We start from the raw sequence: 21,717 nt of genomic DNA on the forward strand, positions 1-21,717 counted from the left end.
GGAATTTCGCGGAAATCCTTCATGCTGCCAGCCAATTCACTTACTTTGATTTGATCGACCCCGCGTATGATCCGCTTTTGGCGTACACGATCTTCACGAGAGGGAAACGAAGGGTGGCGGCTCGTGTTTTGCCATGGGTCCAGAGTTATACCGGCGTATTCCGGCTAGCAATCAACGTATTGCTTGTTCTTATTAGAGTTGGCAACATCCGAGGTCTCTCCCTTTCCGTCTCCCTGTTTATGCTTGGCCATGTCGAAACTTGCTTCCAATCGGGGGAATCCCTAACCTAAACGAGCCGTGAGGATACCTCGGGATTAGTTTCGCGAAATTCTCCATGCTCGTTCGGATCTTCTCTCTATCGTTTTTACTTAGGCTGATCGGAGGAATCGATCGTTTTCCACGCGAAACAACCGCTCGAGGCTTCCATTTTTCTTGAACGTTGTAGAAGGCCTTCGGGCGGAGGCTTCTGCCGGGGAAAGGGAATTTCCAACGATATACATGGAAACGTTTTTTTCTTCTAGAAAAGCGTGAGTTACGATGGAAATATTTTCACTCGGTCTAAGCGTGCTGCTCTTCTCGGGATCGTTCCTCCTCTCCAAATACAGGCTACCCCTGTGACCCCGGTCGGCATCCAGCGAGACTTTCCTTCTCGTTCCCCGGATGAAACACGTTTCACGGTCTCAGCATAAAATTTATCCATCCCCTTGGTTAAACAGCCACGCACGCCTCTTCTTACTTTTCCGAGAGCGTGGCAGCCTTGGAATTTCTTCTCCCCCAATTTCGTTTCGCCTACGACATCCCACGGGGCGTGCGTAAGTTGGGGCGAGAAAGTGTACGATGGCTGACCGAGTTCGAGGGAAGGGACGAGTCGTAGAAGACTGGATCACGGCCGCCAAAAATCAAACGTCCGGGGATTTCCTATATATCTCTATTCCTTTGTACCATCTCGTCCTTCGGAACGCAACGGATCGCCGTACGTTTCGAAGAGGAAAGTTTAATTGCATTCGCGATGCGCCGTAGCGATACGTCGAAGGAGATAGAACGGAGCGGAAAGAGGCGAGCAGAGGATACAGAGGGGAGAAAGAGTTTTATAGGAAAAGCGATCGATAGAAAATTGAAAAGGCCTCAGCGAGGGAGGGAGGCGCGAGGGCCGAGAAGAAGAAACGCGTCGCGAAAGAGAAGGCGGTACAGCTTGTCACATTTTCTACTTCGCGGAGACGTACGAGGCTGGCTTAATTGGCCGAGGCTCCGCTTTTATTTATAAGTTCGAACGAGTCTATCGACTGAGAACCCCACCTCCCGCTTCTGGTGAGGAACAGCGCGAGCCAAGGGGACGATATAACAGCGGCACGTCGTAGGCAGTAGCGATGTTCTTCGGGGGTGGAAAGGAGGCACTGGCAACACACTGGAAGAGGCGCGTGACAAATAACCCTTATAAACGGTTCGCCATAACTCTGTGGCCCTCCGCGAGCCCTGCTTGACAAGCTGAAATGAAAACCATGGGGATGTTGCGCCGCTGTGAGAGCTCGTGGAGGGAGAGGAGCGCGTGAACAGAGGCGGCGGCGACGGCGGCTAGGGGTGCGCGCCGAAACACTTGATTACGTTGCGATAATATACATGATGCCGATATGAACTCTGCCGCGGCGCGTTGTTGCTCGTCTGCGCGCGATATTGTATAATGGCCAACTGGAAATGGTCCAGTGCGTGGTGGCGGCTGTTCGACGTGGCCGTCGCGCGCGCATGGCTCGTAGATAATAGATCGGCACAGATACGATTGTAAATATGACGCGTTTATTACTCGATTCGTTTCGAATTGTTCGTTTGTTCGGGAGAGTGTGCACACAGCCGGTGACTGGCCGATATCTATCGAAGGACGTGCCGTTTTGCGCGCGAATCTGATTCGAATTTCGTCGCGAAATTTGAAATTTGTTCCATCCGCCGGAAGCCATCCGTAAGCCTCCCTCCCGCACCGTGTCCGGTTTAATCGGCGAAAAATTCCGTTCACAGAGTGGACGAATTGCCGGATGAAATTTCTTCGAGTATCCTCGCGACTCGACCAATTGGCGGCGTTATGAATTTCACCACGGGACTCGATATCGCCGCGTCACCTATCTTCCGGGGAGTAGCCGTGGGACGCGTGCACCCGGATTAATTATTCATAACAATTAAACCCTTCGAGTGAAATTAATTTCTCGGTTTATCGCGTAATAACCGGCAAAATGGCGAGTAGCGTTTAAGCGAAATTAATTGTTCCGGGCGAACGAGTCCGGCAGACTCGGAACAGCTCCAGGGGATGGCAAAAGGGAGTCGTCGAACGCAGGGAATCGTATTACACGGGCAAGTCCTTTATGTACTTCGATATAAAGCGTATGCGAACCGGCTGCTTACGGCTGAGCGCCGGGGGTTGCTTTGGACCTCGCTGCTGGCAGAGGTGAAACGGCAGGGTTTTTACGAGGCAGTAACGGCCGATAAGGTGAGCTTGAGCCCCCACAGACGGGTTTATTCAGCTAGGTACTGTACCCAAGCGGCTGTTCGACGGTCTACCTATCCCGCTGTCCTACGCTCTCCTCTACTTTCTCTCGGTGGCTTGCTGTGACTTCGCCACGCTCTATCTGAAACCGTTTACGCGCCCCCTTTTTTCCTCCTTTTTGTCTCCCACTCGTTCTTTTTAAACTGCCGCTTGGAAGTTATCCGGGTGTCTCGGCGTTATCGAGAATGTTGCCGGGATTTTCCGACCATCTTCCAACTCGTTCAACTCGTCCTCCGCGTCTCGGCTGCCGATATTTGTAGCTAGGCGGTCCCGGGGATGAACGTTGGATTAAAAGATCTCGTGGTTCGTTTGAAATTGTAACGAGGCGAGAAACTTCGTACGCAGAGCACTTGATTCGACGATAGGCTGGTTTATCGTCGAATGTGCTAACACGTTGAAGGAGTCGGAGATCGCTGTTACTTTCAGTTAGGACTATCGTTTACAAGGATACGCATGATTGGTGTTGCGAACGTTCTATACTGTAGCAGCAACATTCGCTTGCAATCGTTCAACTGGTCGTAAACAACGTTCTTGCTATCTCTAACGATGCCAACAACGTTCGTAGCTCGCTGGAAGCTTGAAAAAAGCGAGAGGAGAAGTAGGCGAACGTTGCTGACGTGCGTGAACGTATTATTTCGATGGAACAGCCGGGTTCCCATCGGGATCGCCGAAATGAAGTCCACGGAAAGACACGCGATCTTTCCCTCTAGAGAGAGCTCGTTTGAACGTTCGGCTATGGTTTTGTTGGTTGCAGGAGCGAACGGAATGCGCAGGCGCGGCCGACAGACCTACACGCGCTACCAGACGCTCGAGCTGGAGAAGGAATTCCACACGAACCACTACCTCACCAGGCGGAGGCGGATCGAGATGGCACACTCGCTCTGCCTGACGGAACGGCAGATCAAGATCTGGTTCCAGAATCGGCGGATGAAGCTGAAGAAGGAGATACAGGCGATCAAGGAGCTGAACGAACAGGAGAAGCAGGCGCAGGCGCAGAAGGCAGCGGCAGCAGCGGCCGCGGCTGCGCATCAGCAGCAAGCGGCCGGTGGGGGACCGGAGGGGGCCAACTAGGGGTACGCCCTGCACCGGAGCCCCCCTGACCACCCCACCACCAATCCACACCACCCTCTGCTAGCACCGCAATGTACACAGCTATATTAAAGGTGAGTGACTTCTTCGATACCGATCCTTTTTTTATTTTTCTCTTTTCTTTTGCCTTCTTTGCCCTTCCACGTTTATTTCCTTTTTTATCGTTCTCCTACCTTTATTTTTTCCTTTCTTCTCTCGTCTTCTTTCACCCTTCTCGCTTCTCGCTTGTTCGCATTCGCGCTTCTATCGGTCTGCTGCCCCTTTTCTCCTCTTAAACGGCCAATTTCTGACTTGATCGAAAACACCTCCAGCGCGCGGCAATCGGTTTGCCGATGTTTTATGCTTTCGCAGACTGTTTTAGGTTGGCCGTTCCGATAGATCGTGACGCGATTAGGACGAATTAGCGTGTCCTTCGGATGAGAAAGTCAGCGGTAGGAAAAACGAAATGGACGAAATATTCGCGAAATGTCGTGGAAAATATAGAATTACACAGGTCGTCAAACAGAATCTCGATTTTAAGATCTCTTCGCGTGAACGTCGCTATGGAATCTTGGCGAGGAGTCAACTTCCCGGCAGTTGGGAAATTCTTATCGAAAAAGATGTCTGGAACGGTGCCTTTCGAAAGGGAAGTTTCATCCTTTGAAAAACAAATTACCTGCGATCATAGAAAGCTTACGTTTCTTGTAGAAGCCCCAGGTTCCGATAAATCTTCCAAGTAACAGTAGCTTAACCCTTGCGTTGAGCGAATTCGCCAGGGGTGAGTCGACTCGATGGTAATGGATTTGCCGACGGCGTTGAACAACGGTTTCGCGAGACCTCTAGCGCGCATTAAGCCTGATATATCATCGGCGAAAGTTACGGGATCCCGAAGAAAATGTCGGCTGGAGAGCGTTACAAATGGTGTTGGAGGGGTGGGATGGGCGCTTTTAGCCAGCTCCCGTGCCTTTAAAATTAAGTTTATCCGCTACACTTAATGAGGATAAACCACCTGCGAGCGTGTGCCTTCATAATTTCCTAAGTTATTCTGTTTGCGTGCATTTAACTCTGCCGTCTCACGGGCTTCTGCATCTCAAGGGGTTGTTGTTGTTGCCGCAGCAACTGGCTCGCGTGAAATGTTGCCCCGTCGTGATTTTCATATTCTTCTATATTCCACCAGTGGATAACTGCGTGGCTCGACGATAATGAAACGGCTGCAATTTTCTCGATTCCGTGCAGTTTCTTCGTTCCACCGTTGTTCGGATTATCGTCCTACGTTAAGGGAAATTCACTGGCCGATATATTCGAAAGTTTCGCCAGTTTCTCTCTTTAGCCATACAAGGCTGTAAAAAGAGAATAGGAGAAGAAAAAGTGAAATCGTACGGTTGCAAGAGGGTGACTAAAAAAAGTAGAAAGTTTTTGGCCAGGTAGAGGAAAAAACAGGAAACTGATCCGCCAAAAGAGGATGGCAACTTGTGTCGTTGAAACGCTATCTGCCTCGCAGCATCCTCTGGTATAATTTGTACTTTAGTCCAGGGGGCGGCCATTCGTTCCCAGAAAACGAACGACCCTTCGAATTGCTTGGCCGAAGCCAATATCGGTTGTAAAAAAAAAAGGTCCCCGCTTTTTCTCTGCTTTCACGAAAGCCTTGCGCTGCTTCGCCGGGTTCTCTACCCGGCTTTTATGACTCTTTCCATGTTTGGCTGGAAAAAAAGGATTCCCGGGAAATGTTGGCCGTGGTGGACGCTTTGTGTCCACCAGCCGACATGCCGCCTTCGTTTTCACTCGTTATTACGTTCCTTCCCTCTCCCCTTTGCTCTCGTGTTTGCCACACTCAGCTTCCACTGTGTTCTTACTATGAAATTAATTGTTCTCGTCTTCACTGGCAACTCGATCGTTACTTCACTCAACTGGTTTCTCGTGCAGATTTCTTTTGCCTCGGAAGACGTCTCAGGGGGTGGTTCGCGCCATCATTACACATCGGGAATTGTTACGTATCTTCCTTTGACGTTGAGCCTCCTCCTACCTCTTTCTTGCGTGTTTTCCCTCGACGCAAGATTTTCAACGATGTAAAAAATTATACTTGTCAAGGCAGTCGCTGATAAAAGTATGGATGATGGAACTCGGTGGAAAATATAAAATTTTCCAAATATTCTCTGGATATTTCCAATCGAAAAATTTAGAAAATTATATTCGTTGAAGCAGTTGTTGATAAAAGTATGGATGATGGAACTTGGTGGAAAGTATAAAATTATATTTGTTGAAGCACTCGCTGATGAAAGTATGGATGATGGAGCTCGGTGGAAAGTATAAAATTTTCCAAATATTCTCTGGATATTTCCAATCGAAAAATTTAGAAAATTATATTCGTTGAAGCAGTCGCTGATAAAAGTGTGGATGATGGAACCCGGTGAAAACTATAAAATTTTCCAAATATTCTCTGGATATTTCCAATCGAAAAATTTAGAAAATTATATTTGTTGAAGCAGTTGTTGATAAAAGTGTGGATGATGGAACCCGGTGGAAAGTATAAAGTTTCTCAAATATTCTTTGAATATTTCCATTCGAAAAATTTAGAAAATTATGTTTGTTGAAGCAGTCGCTGATGAAAGTATGGATGATGGAACCCGGTGGAAAGTATAAAGTTTCTCAAATATTCTTTGGATATTTCCAATCGAAAAATTTAGAAAATTATGTTTGTTGAAGCAGTTGTTGATAAAAGTATGGATGATGGAGCTCGGTGGAAAGTAGAAAATTTCCCAAATATTCTTTGGATATTTCCATTCGAAAAATTTAGAAAATTATATTTGCTAAAGCAGTTGTTGATAAAAGTATGGATAATGGAACTCGGTAGAAAGTATAAAATTATATTTGTTGAAGCAGTCGCTGATGAAAGTATGGATGATGGAACCCGGTGCAAAGTATAAAATTTTCCAAATATTCTCTGGATATTTCCATTCGAAAAATTTAGAAAATTATGTTTGTTAAAGCAGTCGCTGATAAAACTTGTAGGGAAGATGCAACTCGCTGAAAATTTCCCAAATACTCTGAATATTTTCATTCGAACAGCGATATTCACTCGAACAATAACAGCTGTAACGAACAATTTTCTACGAACCTTGTTCCGAATCTGATTATCAAACGGTGCGAAAGAAGAGAAATTCGCGCGATAATTCCCAGCCGGTTGCAAATCATATCCCCCCCCCCCCCACCCTCCCCGCTTGTGGTTTTCCAGATAAACGGAAAACTTTATAAAGTTGCTTTTGTCGACATCCTGCCGGCAGAGGAATTCGCCAATTAACTCCACGAACCGCGTCGTAATTGTAGGCTGTGGCCGAGCGTGCAGATTTGACGATACCGATCCAGTGTGTGCGATGTTTAATCGATGGACTGGTTGGTTCGTTCGGTTGTCGTTGAGCGGCGCGTTTTCGTGAAACTTGAATTTCGCTTCTCAACTGCCTGAAATCGGTTCGCCGTGTTGTTAGCCAGCCTTAAAATAGTATTTTAGCCTTGCAAATAGCCACAAGCATAGTGCATGCATGATGCATGCATCGCTACTCGTATCCCGCATCAAAGTCTCCGTGGAATGCAGACTCGAAAGATTTAACGCAGTGACATTTCGAAAACAAACCCTGTCTTTTTTTCTCTCTCTCTCTCTCTCTCTCTAAATCCTTTTTCTTTACGATCAAATTTTGGAAAGAATTTTAGAATATTTCTGACAAATTCAAGCATACGAATTATCGTAAGTTACGGGACATCTTGTGCGACAGGATGCAAATGGATCTTGTAATTATGAGGAAATAAAGTTGACGATTAAACGTACATGTTGTTTTAAATCTCGAAATAGCCTAAGTGTAAAATTAATAAATAAAAATCTACCTACCAGGCGACCAAAGTGTACATAGCTATATCTATCTATATAACAAAACTGCAACAAATTCATTGATCGATTAGAAGCAGCAGAAACTTATTCAGCGACGTTTCTTTTATCCAAACGATTATTATCCGACTTCTTCTTTATCGTTGCTGTGCTCCTTTATCAGCGTAACCACGTGCCGGCCGCGTTTTTACGACGCAAAGTAGATCGTTAGGTTGGGTGCATGGAATACTGCCAGCAACTATAATCGCGTTACGCTGGAACAGTAGCGCAGCGGCGGCGGTGGTGGAGGTAACGTCATCGTATCGAGACGCGAAATCGATTAGCGGCACGATAAATTACGATTTGAATTATATTACCATATTAATTACATATTTACGACGTTATTTATTAGAGTAGACTTGGTTGCGCGCGAGCGCGCGCTCGCACGTACATGCGCGTTTCTGTTGCATTGTTTCGCGGGCTCATTAAATCCTGCATTGATAGCGGAGGGGCTGCATTAAATTCGCGATCGTGCCACGCTTCGATAATGTAATGAGATATACATATTTTAGGGCTGCTTTTTTCTCGGAGCTCGTCGTCGAATTTCCGTGAAATTTGCATTTCATTGTCGGCCACGATTGACCGCCAGTTATTGTCCGCTTCGCGAGCACGCGGAGTAACAGAGACTACGTGCAATTAAGAAAGTGCACTCTCGCGGCGTGCTATCGTACGAGTGGTCACGGTGCAAGAATTTGACGGACCTCTGGTGGCGTACGTCCATACGTCAGGCTTTTTCGTCGCCTAAATAAAGAACGAGGCATCGAGAATTCCCTGTGTCGATCGCTTGTTCGCGGGCCGACCCGGTGCCATGGCACAGATATACGCGAAGATAAATTTTGACAGTGAACAAGAAAAGGCAATTTAGAGGAATTCCGGCGATCTACTTTTATAGGAAAGTTTGCCCTGTATAGGCGATAAATCGCGCCACTGGGGCCCGAGTCTGAAAGCTAGAAATATTTTAAAGGTATCTCGATCCCGAAATCGTGTTCCCGGAGCCGCAGATCTATAGACAGATTTTATTTCGCCGCGGTAGGAGCGTCGATTTCTCAGATCGCAACTTTTGCCGTTCTTTTATGTGGATAATACTATCGTTGATACACGGAGAGTCGTTACGTTTGTATCGGTTTTGACGGTGCACGATGAAACGGTGATCTTTGCTTCGTCGATATTTGTCTGAAATATGAATTGTACACGGTCGTGTCATAGGAACTCGATAAGGTATGTTTAACGATGCTAGGAACCGCGAGTATAGTAAGTAGTATAAGCGGCTTTGCACGAACTGTTATTTGGTCTATGGCATTGCGATGCCATCTAGTGGCTTTAACGACATCGAGCTTAATTATGGCCGCCTCACTCCTGCTTCCGAGGGCGTGGTTAAGGCGGAGACTAACGGCGATGTATATTTCGTCGTATTGGCTCGTCACTCTTTATCGTTCGTCTCCATGTTCGTCGATATAAATCTACATATTGCCAGGAAGGATTTCTTTCGCGGAATTTTTCTCGCGAACACTATCGCGGAAAAGTCCGGCGATTCGTTCGTGGTGGCGAGGGATGCGAGAAAATCTTCGAGGTGGAAAATTCTGTAGTACTGCGCGGCACTATTTTTTGTTAATTGCTCGTTTCCGTCGTAGATGGCAGCACGGATCGACACATTCTCGGTTGATAAAGCAGCAATTCTGCTTTACCGACGACTCAATCGGTACGCCGTTTAATTTAGAACTCGCTCCTACTTACCCAGCTTAACGCTATTCCACGGTAGTCCAATGATGGCCGGTAATGCATTTTATGGTTGTTTTTATCGACGCGGTCGTACAGTAACTTACGTTGATGGTTCTGGTTCTCAACGTCGGGATCCGTGCTCCATACCTAAGGCAACTATACAGTATACGATCGGGGTCGTGCCTGTGAATCCGTGTACATTGTACGTGTATACGCTGTTGCGCTGACTCGACTGGACCGCTTGCATTTTCCCGACGAACGCATTCTCATGGCTATTCGTCAATAATCCAATAAAGCCGCGCGACTAGCGGCCTCATGAAGACGGAATAAAGTACCGACAGCGTGTGATTTTATTGCGCAGTAAAGCGTGATTCCGACAGATTGATGCACGATCTTTCCTCTCTCTTCCTCTCGCCGCCTTTCTATTTCTCGTTCGGCTCTTTCGTTCTTTCGCGCGCATATATTCAACTGCCCGCTCGTCAAACGGTAGGTCGGGGATCTTTATTGGCTGTAAAGGAAGACATTTTACGATCCATAAAAGCGTTTATAGCGCTCGAGAAGTCTTACCTCGGTTCTTACACCCCGGTTATATCCATTACCCCTTCCGCGGCCTTTCCAAGGGCGGCCACTGGCACGCGCTCTCTCCGCTGCCTTTGAGATTTACAGGTTACGCTCCCGGTAACACCTCGTAAACTTGGCTTAACGACTTTAACCGGGCCTAACTGCTTCCTTCCTGCAATCAGACCCTGACCTACCTCTCGAGCAGACGTCCTAGAAAAATTTTAGCGTGACCACTGTCCGTGAAACCACTGTCTCTTCGTCTCCTTTTCAACTTTTACCACTTTTTCACCGCCGCAATTTATCTTCTCCTACCGTATTCAAGACTTTACCATAGATTTCATTGCCTTTTCCTTCCACCATTTTGAAAAAAATGGTCGTCTAATCGAATACTCCATGTATTTCTTCCGATATTAAAAAAAAAAAATTATTATCTCTCGAAATTCTCGTGAAACGTGATTGTGCATCAGGTTCGTCCATTTGCAAGTCGATATCATCCTTCTTGATCGACGATTAATCTGTACATTATGGGGGGAGGATATATTCGCAAGGCCACCGGAGATAAGTTCGTGTGCAGCAGGTGCGTACGAATTCAGAGCAGGAACGTGCTCTTGGCCGTGTCTTACAAGAGAGTCGGGTGCGGACTGTTCTATCCGCTGTTTTATGATTTGTTTTGATTACACTTCATTACCATTTTACGCCTTTCGTTGCCACGTAACTGGCTGGCAATAACTCTTCGTTGTTGATTCTATCGCGACGTTTACGACCGTCATTATTAGCTGATACCACTTGAACTCTCGTAAAGTCTACGCCCGTGCGTCCGGGACATCCGCTTGCACGCTGGCCAACAGCACGTTGGGGGTGGGGGATTCCCGGCCAAAGGGTGGTTGCCTGGAGTGGGGAGACTTATGAGTTGCCGGATCGTCCGGCAGATCGCGTCCTTGCAGTTCGTTCTACGTCTTAATGTCATACTTCATTTATCGAGGCCTTTCTTCCTCCTCTTATCTCTTTACGACGAATCATCATAGCCTTGGGCTTGAAACGATTGCCTCGGCTCTCCAATGCCTTCTTTCTTCATTTTTTCTTACACTCTCACACTCCCGTTCTGCTCATCTCTTGCTTATTATCTTTGCTTTCATTTCGCGTGCGCTTACTTTCCGTCGTAAATTCTGCCATGACGACCGGCGGCGTGGTATCGGAGTATCTTGATGATTTCGGTGTAAATTCAAGGTGTCGAGGAAATTTATTTGTCACTCGACGAACGGATAATTGGACATCAAAAAACACCTATGTTTCCTTCTTTGCTTCTTATACCTCTTCTTTTTTTTTTTTTTTTTAGTCACGTTTTTAGATTTATGAGCACGGAGTTCGAAAGTCAAGATCGTATTTTAATTTGCGTCGTAGATATTTCCTTGACGATGCTCGAACGGACGACAACGGCTTGTTTACTCGTCGTCGTAGGTTTACTTGCTTGTCGCGTGAATTCATCTTTCCACTTTCGAACGGGCGGAAATAATTCCGGACGTGAAAATATTTTTCTTGTGTGTCTCGCTCTTAATAACGTTCAGAATTCGAGCACAAAGGGTCCGGCTCAGGGATCGCGCTTTAATTTACGTGAAATTTTCGTACGGTGCGGCGGTTCAGCACCGTGCAGCGCTACACAGCGCGCGCGAACAGGCATAAACAAAGGCTTTTTGGCGCGGCTTGATAGCTTAATAAATGTAGCCGCTGATCCGCAGCCTGAAGGAAGCCGCGAATTTCGTAAAACCCGGTTTTGTACAACGGTATTAGCATTTAAAAGTAAGTTGCGCGCGCCCCGTCTGCCGGCGCCATTGGCCCGCATTTACACAACAATGAGGGGCCGCACTCTAAAAACTCCCAGAATCCCCGGGCTCCGAAGCGAACGCGGTGGAAAGAGCAGCGGAGACGTTGGACGAAAAAGAAAGAGAAACGGAGAATCGTAACGCCATCTCGATCTTTTCTTTACTTCCTCTCCCTTTCTCCCCGATTCCCTCGTGTCTCACCCTCCCTGCTGCTTCTCCCCATCCTCTTCCATTTCGGTTTTGAGGTTAGGGTGCTGTGGGTCATAGAACGGGATAGAGGAGGCAACGGCACACAGCCTCCAACTAGAATCTCTTGCAACACAAAACCTAAGGCTTCCATAACCGTTTTTTTCGTCGTTTTCTTTTCGGGTCTTGGCTAGCCACAGAGAGAGGAGATGGCATACGCTTCGCTCCGTCTGCCTGGATATTTCTAACACATACGATACACGCCACATCGTCGCCCTTCGTCTCTCTCTCTGTCTCTCTGTCTCTCTCCCCTCCCTTCCTACTCTTTTCGGACTACAGCGTGATGGCTGCTGCGACGTTGCCAAATTATCTTACATAACTACTTAATTTTTCTAGGCACCATCGATAGCACGAATTCGATCTCCTCGTGTTCTTTTTCTTCTGCTATGCTTGTTTCAAACAGATCTATATTCGCCGCGGTTCGTAAAAGTATATTTTATCAGTAAGTAAGCTGAAAATTTCGAAACAAAATATTGTTTCTCATCGTAACGCTGCAACATTTGCGTACGTAGCTATACTTGCGCGATACATAAACTTCGTTAGGTGCTGCTGGCTCATTAAAATTGCGCGAATACTTAAATAGCAGAAATTTCCAGATGTTGATGTTCAGAAATCGATTGTATCGCTATACAGAAAAACAGGTCGAGAACAACGAGGTGGACGCGTGTTAACCGTTTCACGAGTTGTCGCGCGGCAAAAGAGCCGCGACAAACGTTTCACGAGTAGTTTTACGCCTTCTTCGTCGTGGCTGAAAAAGCACACGGACAGTCTCGGTGCTCGCGGCGCGCTGCATTTCTCTACGTGTCTCGTGTGCGCGATTACACGGTTCGTTTAACGCGGCAAGAATGACCGTGCGCGCGCGTCCGCGTTGTCCATCAATCGCGGGCAGTGGGGAAGTCCCCGGTGTTCATATGCCGTGCCCGTGTCCAGCAGCGAATAATTGCGACCGATAACGCAACGCCAACGCGGCCGGTAGCTTAATTAAAAAGAAACGCGTGAAAATCGTTCCAACGATTCGAAATAGGGATATCGTCCGGCGCTCTCTCTCTCCACTCTCGGCTCGAACGTTTCCAGTTTCGGACGGCTGCTTATTTATACAGACCACCCGGCAGCGAGATCGCGTTGAAATAAAGTGGTACGAGCTAAATGTTCCTTGACCACGAGCGCCCGCGCGCACGTAATAAATATCCCCGCGTGGAATTTATCATTGTTCGCATTACTTTATCGCGGAACGAGATTAATGTCTTTATCCGTGGTGTGACCGACTTCCGTCGATTTCCTACCTTCACGATTTTACCTATCGACCGTCTTTCACTTTGCACGTTCTCGTCACGTTTGCGTTCGTATATAAATTTCAGAGAATTTTGTAACAAGAAATCGGGATCAATAGAAAGAAGTAGCCAGGAAGTTGGAAACATTTTATTGGTCGTGCAGATGTTCGAAGTATGAGTTATAGGTGGCGTTAACGCGTTTCTTTCTCCACTCTGTCCTCGAGTTACAAAGATTCCTCGTGTAATGCGTTCATTGTACGCGACCGGAACCCTCGGTCGCGTCAACTTCTTCCTCGTTCGCAACCCACTTACACACATCGTAGTATTGAAGTAACCTTTCTCGAGTCCCGTTCAAGTTCTCGAAAACTTCTTCGCGCTCGTGGGCCGTGCATAAAGGCGAGCAAGTTTACGACGATGCCGCGGCAGGGTGAACGGGCTGCCTAATTGCCATACACTCGACGGGACGCTTACCCTTCAGGAAGATACACTCCTGGATCGCGGTGGAAGTTGGAAAAAAACCGGGAATGCATCTTTTCTTTCGTTCTCGCAGGAACTTTATATACCCTCCATATTTTTTTTTTTTTTATTCCTAAACTTTCTTACTTTTTCCATTAAATTATAAACGAACCTTCTCTGACTTCTTGATATTTAAATGCTTAAAATAAAATAATATTTAAATATTTCAATAGTACGGTATAGCGATGTTATTAACTACTATATAAATATTCTTTTGTACGAAATGGAAGTACGCAAAGAGAAATGCGACGAGACTTCATAAAACTGGAGTTGTACAGGCGAAAGGGGTGGAAGAGATAACAGCCGTATTACGTAAGCGTAATTCCTATCCGACGATACGAAGCGAGAAAAAATTGACGCCACTTTTAGCCGGTGCCTCCTTCGTTATTCTAATGCCTGAAAAAGTTGCGCATCTTTGCAAATTATGGCAAGGGGTGGAACAAGCCGGAGGGACTCTGTCGGTGGTCTCGCTCGATCCCTCGGGAGATTATTCTCGCATCAAACCGCGGCCGCGGTAAATTATTCGTTTTCAACTAAAAACGGACAATGGAATAAAAGTTTGGAGGGAAGTTTACGCTTCTTGATCGAATAAATCATATCCACGCTGGAGCGTGCGAGCGCGCGAAGGCGCTTTAAAAGTTCAGGCAACGGTATGAGCGGTAGCGAAATATGAGAACTAATTGCCACGCACTCCGCGGGGAGTTAAATCATAAGGAGGTGGGAAAGGGTGGTTAGAATTTTGAGTTGACTCTCCCACTCTCTCTTTTTCTCTCCACTCGGCTGTATATAAACTTAAGAAGAAGCAGCGGAGACGAAAAGGAAGGGACGACGGAGCGTAGTTATATCCCGCGCATGTTGGCAGTAGCTCTGGTGTGTTTTTCATTTTCTTTATATCACCCTTGACGCTCGTAAAACCATTACCCGTGACCGAGCGAACGCAACTTCTATATAAAGCGCATCGGTGTGTACACATCCACAGTCGCAGCGATCTACGCGGTCTTTGATGATACTGGAACTTCTTTCGCTTCCTCGTTCTACCCTCTAGCTGCTTCGCGACGACGAACCCAATTTCCTCGGCGACGGGAATTCCACCCCTCGGATTTTCTTCGCTCACGTGCCCACGGGAAGGATTCAGTTTTCCCCGATACCAATTACAAACCGTATACCACTTCTCTTTCGCGATTTCTCCCTTCGCAATTCCTTCACACTGTTCCCTCACTTTTACCCAATTTCTTTTTTCCTTTTTCTTTTTCTTTTTTCTTTGTTTCTTTTCTTTTCTACTCCATCTTTGATTCTGCTGGTTCTGGCAGCGATTAAAATTACCTGTAACAATCTTCACTTGTTCTTTATTCAACTGGAACAACCGAAATACCGGCACACGGCTCATTACACTGGGGCGTCGAGGATGGCTTGATACTCCGATGTGTAGATAAGTCAGTTAGCGACTCGCTCTAGCGCGTTCCAACGTGCAGCCTTTTTTGCGTAGCTCGTCCTCTTATTGCCCTCCTCTCTCCTTTACTCCTGCTCACTCCTGGTGGGTGATTCATCATCGGCGTCGTCCTCTCTCCTTTCTCTGGCTTGGCTGGCTGGCTGGTCTGACTGGCTGGCTCGCTGGCTTGCTTGGTTTCTGGCTTTCTGGCCCCTGGACCCGCGTACCTCCTCGTCTCTTTCGCTCCTTCTCCCTTCCTCTACCTCTCCTCTATTACTCGCTCTTCTTCCTCTTCCACCTCCTCCTTCTCCTCAATCCTCCTCTTTCTTCTTTCTGCCGCTTCTCAGACTTCTATGTACTCGTTTTACTCCTACACTGGAGTCGTACCAACATGCAGTTCTGGCTCGGCAGGGCGCTCTTTCGCGCTGTTGGCTTATAGGTATTCCCGCATTTCTCCTGGCACATCCTGCAGCCTACGAGAGGAGAGATGGTTCCGCTAGTATCTCAAAAATTTTACCACGTTCAATTTGCTCAGTTTACACCTGCACCTACAATCTCCAACCTTCGTTCGATATTTCAATGATCCTGTAACTTTTGCTCCCTATACGACTAACCACTTTTCATCTGCATTTCCAGGAGTTAGCTTCAGGTCAGCTAAAAACAAAGAGATTATTCCTGATGTGTTACTACATGTTCTTATTCGTACATGACGATGTATGTGAAATTTCCACTCGATGCACGTACTTATTTTTGTGATTATATCATCGGGTCTGTAAGAAATGACCAATGTGACCAGCACTCGTCGCAAATCTGCACGGTATTCACGTTATTCTTGGAGAAGCGAAGAAATGTGATTCAGTGATTTCTTCATTATTTCTGTCGACTATCATTTTCTCGTGCGTGCTATATCCGAGCATCGCGGCATTCTGTCTCGCTGTGGGTTTAAGGAGGATCCCGTGCCTGTTCCATGGTGTCCGATATATCCCTGGGTCGCATCGCACCCGGCCAAGATATCCGCTCAGTTAGGTTAGGTACACCCACTATAAGGGAGAGTACGCGTCGCTATAAAACACGCGAAGCGATATATTACCCGGCGATATCACTCTCCGGCACGAGGCGATACGGTAATATTTCGCCCGGGTACGCTTGAAAATGTTGCCGGTGTAAACACTGCGGGGGCACACCGGGGATCGCCGTCTGCGCGAGAATCCCCTCTTATTTCCGGCTGATGTTCCCTCGTCATCGAATACCCACGATACTTTTCCTCGTATATCTTCTCTTCTTCATACAACCAACGAGTCAATTATGCGAGGACACGGAACAATCTTCTGACTTACGTCTAATCTTCCTCGATCTTCCCTATGTGGGTGTACAACAGTCAGCTTGTTGGAAGAAAATGCTGCGTGCCACGGGTGAACACGATTTTTCTACTCTTCGACCGTTCGACAATTTCGCGTGTATCTAAATTGATAGTCGCTCGATAAGCGATGGCCAGCGAGGATCTCGTGTACCTGGCTGGAACTATACGACCCGGTGTGAAATATCACGGCAATAGAAAGAGAGAAAAGGAGAGTGGGAGAGGTTCGCCTAGAAGGGACCACCTTTGGTTTCGAAGGTGGGATTTCGGTAATTCGACGTATTCGGGAACGGAGGAAGACCGATGGAACTTGGCCTGGCTTCGACGGACGAAAAGGACGTCGCGTGAGAGAAAACGACAAAGACCGTGGGGCAAAGATGGACGAAGAGGGGCAGAGAGAAGCAAAGAGAGAGAGAAATGGGTTGGGTATGGGGGATAGAGTAGGGGCGGGAGGGCGTTCCACGGCACCCTGCATGGGGTAGCTTGCAACCTCACGCGACACTAGAGCCATCTATATCCTCGGAGATTTATGAGTTCCTGGTGCAGCGGCTGCTCGCAGCAACTACACACCACGCAGTATCGGGTCCGGTACGGTGTTGGTGCTGCCCCCTGTCGCGACGGGCGTGCTGTTGCCCCGCGGGGGTTACGCGCAATTCGCGCTCGTGCAACGTCGCTCTGATAAAAAACTTGCGACTCGATCTCAATCCGATGCTTCTGCGAACTTCCTCCGCGCCGTCTCGCGCCCTTCGCCGTTCCCTTCGCCATCGGCGAACCTAGCAATCTCTCTGTCTCTCTCTCTCTCTCTCTCTTTCACACACACGTACACTTCTTGCCACTATACACAGCGTCGCGCCGTCTCGTTTCCTCTCGCTCGTCGCTCGGACTTGAAATATCGATCATCATTGTGTTTCCTACGCGTTTATAGACTGCGAACGCATTGAAATTATGGGGCGACGCCGATGCGTTTCTGTATCGTCCGGCCACGGGTTTGTTCCACCTTTTTTTATCGTGCGTCGCGTTGAACACTGAGACTCTGTGTGTGTACCTTTTTTTATTTTTTAGTTACAAATAAGTGCGAATTGAAAGAATGGTATTTATTATCGTTAGATAACCGTGGTTTCTCGCACGCATTAAGCATTAAATGATGTTGTTGAATCGTAGGTAATTACATTTATATTATTCATTTTGGACTGTCTAATTTTATCTTGTATTCTGTATCTTATACAGACAGAAACTATTGAAACTAACTTTACCATTATATAAATTTTTCAATAAAATGGAATATTCCAACTCAATCCTAACCTAAAACTAGCTCTAACGACTCTAACCTAAAACTACCGCTGGGGGGTTGAAGAAAATGAAGAGTCGTGATATGACAAGTAAACCACTCATTGATCTTACTAAATTAGTGAAAAATGCAATGCCCTAATCGAACTGCGAATCGTAGAACGTAGGAAAAATCGTCTTTATCGCGTCTTGGTAGGAAAAATCACAGATGCGATCGTTTGCACGATGAAGTCGTTTGATCGAGCGATCCTTGAGCCAGAAGAGGGCTAGATGGTATCTCCTTCAAACAAAGAACTGCCTTGCTCGATGTACGAGAGACAAGAACAAGAGGAAGGGGGAGCGGGGGGGGGGGTAAAAAGCAATCGGCATCGATGGTGGATCGTTGGAAGGAAGGAAAGGCACTCGGTAAGTGGAGATTTTTCAAGTGTCCCCTCGACGCAACCGTCCATTCGCACTGTATGCGATACCCTGCATGGGTAACCGAATAAAATAGCAAGAACGTGTGAGATAGAAAGAGAAAGGGAAGGAAAACGGGGCTTAGCAGTGGTGGCACGAGGGTACGGGACGACGACAACGATATGAGTACCGGTATCTACCTACCTATGCTTCTGCTCTCCAACCCAAACGCCCCATCCTCTTGATGCGGCCGGTTTACGAGCAACCTGTGGTAACGAGAGCGATAGATAATAACCGCTCCGTGCTCAACCCCATCCCTTTTCTCGTCCTCTTCCATTCTCTCTCTGTCTCTCCCTTGCACCCTTCCGTACGTTTCTTGTTCTAGCGGGCAACGCTGCTCTTGCACATGGATATTACCCTCGGTTATTTTTTCTCGATTCGCGCGCTTGAATTTCTTAAACGCTCGTTGGGTACCGTGGCAGTGAGATTCGATTTACGACCGTGAAATATAGGACTCGATTGCCCCACGTATCGGGAATTTCTTTTATAGAAGACGGCTAAGTTTCTAATGTAAACTTTGGCGGTTCTGCTAAGAGTTGAACTTACAACAGCTGAACTAGTTACGATAAGGAGAAACGAGGAATAAAGAAGTTGATAGGGGAATGACAATTAATCTACGGTTATAATTCTAGAAACCAAAGAAAATACATCAAAGAATAGTTAACTTCAGATAATTGTTCATTTGTCTGCAACTAATATTCCTATGGAGAAAATTGTAGCACTTTACCATTAGAACTACTGATACAGACAAAATGAATGGTTTTAGTCTTCTTTTTCTTGGCAAATAGTGTTGAGGTTAGGTGATTGGAGAACGAGTGGATGAATTATAAAGAAGTTGATAGAAGAAAGACAACCAATCTAGGGTTATAATTGTAGAAAAATACACCAAGGAAAAATACATTAAAGAATAGTTAATTTCAGATAATTGTTCATTTGTCTGCAACTAATATTCCTATGGAGAAAATTGTAGCACTTTACCATTAGAACTACTGATACAGACAAAATGAATGGTTTTAGTCTTCTTTTTCTTGGCAAATAGTGTTGAGGTTAGGTGATTGAAGAACGAGTGGATGAATTATAAAGAAGTTGATAGAAGAAAGACAACCAATCTAGGGTTATAATTGTAGAAAAATACACCAAGGAAAAATACATTAAAGAATAGTTAATTTCAGATAATTGTTCATTTGTCTGCAACTAATATTCCTATGGAGAAAATTGTAGCACTTTATCATTAGAACTACTGATACAGACAAAATGAATGGTTTTAGTCTTCTTTTTCTTGGCAAATAGTGTTGAGGTTAGGTGATTGGAGAACGAGTGGATGAATTATAAAGAAGTTGATAGAAGAAAGACAACCAATCTAGGGTTATAATTGTAGAAAAATACAGCAAGGAAAAATACATTAAAGGATAGTTAATTTCAGATAATTGTTCATTTGTCTGCAACTAATATTCCTATGGAGAAAATTGTAGCACTTTATCATTAGAACTACTGAGACAAAATGAATGGTTTTAGTCTTCTTTTTCTTGGCAAATAGTGTTGAGGTTAGGTGATTGAAGAACGAGTGGATGAATTATAAAGAAGTTGATAGAAGAAAGACAACTAATCTAGGGTTATAATTGTAGAAAAATACATCAAAGAATATTTACCGTCAGATAATTGTTCATCTTTCTGCAACTAATATTCCTATGGAGAAAATTGTGGCACTTTATCATTAGAACTACTGATACAGACAAAATGAATGGTTTTAGTCTTCTTTTTCTTGGCAAATAGTGTTGAGGTTAGGTGATTGAAGAACGAGTGGATGAATTATAAAGAAGTTGATAGATGAAAGACAATCAATTTAGGGTTATAATTGTAGCAAAATACACCAAGGAAAAATACATTAAAGAATAGTTAACTTCAGATAATTGTTCATCTTTCTGCAACTAATATTCCTATGGAGAAAATTGTGGCACTTTACCATTAGAACTACTGATACACACAAAATGAGTGGTTTCAGTCTTCTTTTTCTTGGCAAATAGTGTTGAGGTTAGGTAATTGAAGAACAAGTGGATCAATTTGTAATAGAAAAGTATATTGAAATAATTAAAGGTATAAGTATAATGTATAAGTTTATGCTGATCCAGATCCTTGTTCTCTTAGTGTTACAATGCAATGGAATGATAGGGAGCAGGTTCATGTACTTACAGCGAAAGGACATTACCAAAAAGGTTAACCTAATAGCTTCAGGTAGAGGCTACAAGGAACATAAAATGAAATCTGTTCATTTGTTGCTTTGTTCTCAGACCTTGCAACCCAAAACACAATGTATATTCAAGGGCACAATGATATGCACCTCTCCTTATTTAGAATATTTTTGCGTAATAGCGGTCTCAAGGTCACGGATGTACATAAATAAAGATGTAGAATTTTTCTTGAAGAACAAATACTAAGAATGTATCGATGCCTTTTCATAATATTGTAGCGTCGTGGATGAAAGGCCTGGGGTGTCGAGCGAATTATAAACAAGCGGCTAAGACAAAATACAAGGGGTTGCTAAGTGACATAAACGCATTGTGAGTTGAGAAGTCAGAGAGTGCGAATTGCATTATCGAGAGAGCGTTGAATCCGTGGTGACGAGAGTTGCAAATTAACGATCTAGTTGTCTCAATTATAATACGTAATTGTGATTAGTTCACGTTAAACAACCATGGTTTCCTGTTTGATCAACATCTGTTTAATCCATTTATTCTAAATAAACTAATTACAGCAAAGATACTACAATATTAACATTAAGTTGCAATCGAAATTCTCATCATAGCATTTTAATTATAATTATTTATATACAGTACATGTTCCTCCCCTTTCACCGATTCAACGAATTAATCGAGGATTTACAGCCGTTGCTCAAATTCCGAAGCTCTTCCAAGGCAAATTCCCTCCGAACAACCTGAAATTCTCTTTTCGGGCGCAAAGCGAAGCTCGTATCGCGCTCGTGGCGTTCGAGATTCGTGCTTTCGGTTTTTGCGAGCTTTAAGCAACGTTAGACTCGTGCGACGTAAAGGCACGCGGGAACGGGAATTTATTGCGGCTTAAAAACTCCGGCTTCCTTCGGAAATCCTGATAAATGCGCGAAGGAGCAACGCCTTCGTGTATATACGTACGTTTAAACTCGTTACGCAGCGACTCTAGGCCGAAAGGCAAACTTACGGCAAAAATGAAATACAGCCACGAACAAACAAGCCTGTTCTCGCTAGGCTGTTCCTAGCCAGCTTCTTCTCGCGTGATTCTGCTCCCGTTTCTTCCCTCCCCGTCCGTTTCTCCTCCCATTTCATTTCCCATCGAACGAAAATCACAGGACGAACTCACGGTAAGCCACAACTTTCGTATTTTTAAAGAAGAACTCGATTTGAGAATTCAATATTCTGTCAGTCAATTTTGTATCATTTCTCCAGTGTGGCCTGTGTGCATTTTTGCAACTTCTCGAAACATTTCAAAAATTCACGTCGTCACATTATGGTACGAAAGCTCGTAAGTTTCTCTGCTATTTTGAAAATCT

General features: G+C 45.5%; 1 protein-coding gene across 3 annotated transcripts in view; it reads left to right on the plus strand.

The window, feature by feature from the left end:
• The window catches only part of LOC122577274 (homeotic protein ultrabithorax), a 140,645-nt gene that overhangs the window by 114,031 nt on the left and 4,897 nt on the right, over positions 1 to 21,717 (plus strand). For 2 of the 3 annotated variants that reach the window (XM_043748499.1, XM_043748500.1), the window contains one exon: positions 3,285 to 3,693. In XM_043748499.1, the coding sequence (XP_043604434.1) occupies positions 3,285 to 3,601 (317 nt within the window). In that variant the 3' untranslated portion in view covers positions 3,602 to 3,693. Of the gene's footprint in view, positions 1 to 3,284; positions 3,694 to 21,717 lie in introns of those variants that run through there. The other variant, XM_043748501.1, reaches the window with a different exon arrangement.

The sequence above is a fragment of the Bombus pyrosoma genome, linkage group LG18 (assembly GCF_014825855.1).
Source record: "Bombus pyrosoma isolate SC7728 linkage group LG18, ASM1482585v1, whole genome shotgun sequence".
NCBI lineage: Eukaryota > Metazoa > Arthropoda > Insecta > Hymenoptera > Apidae > Bombus > Bombus pyrosoma.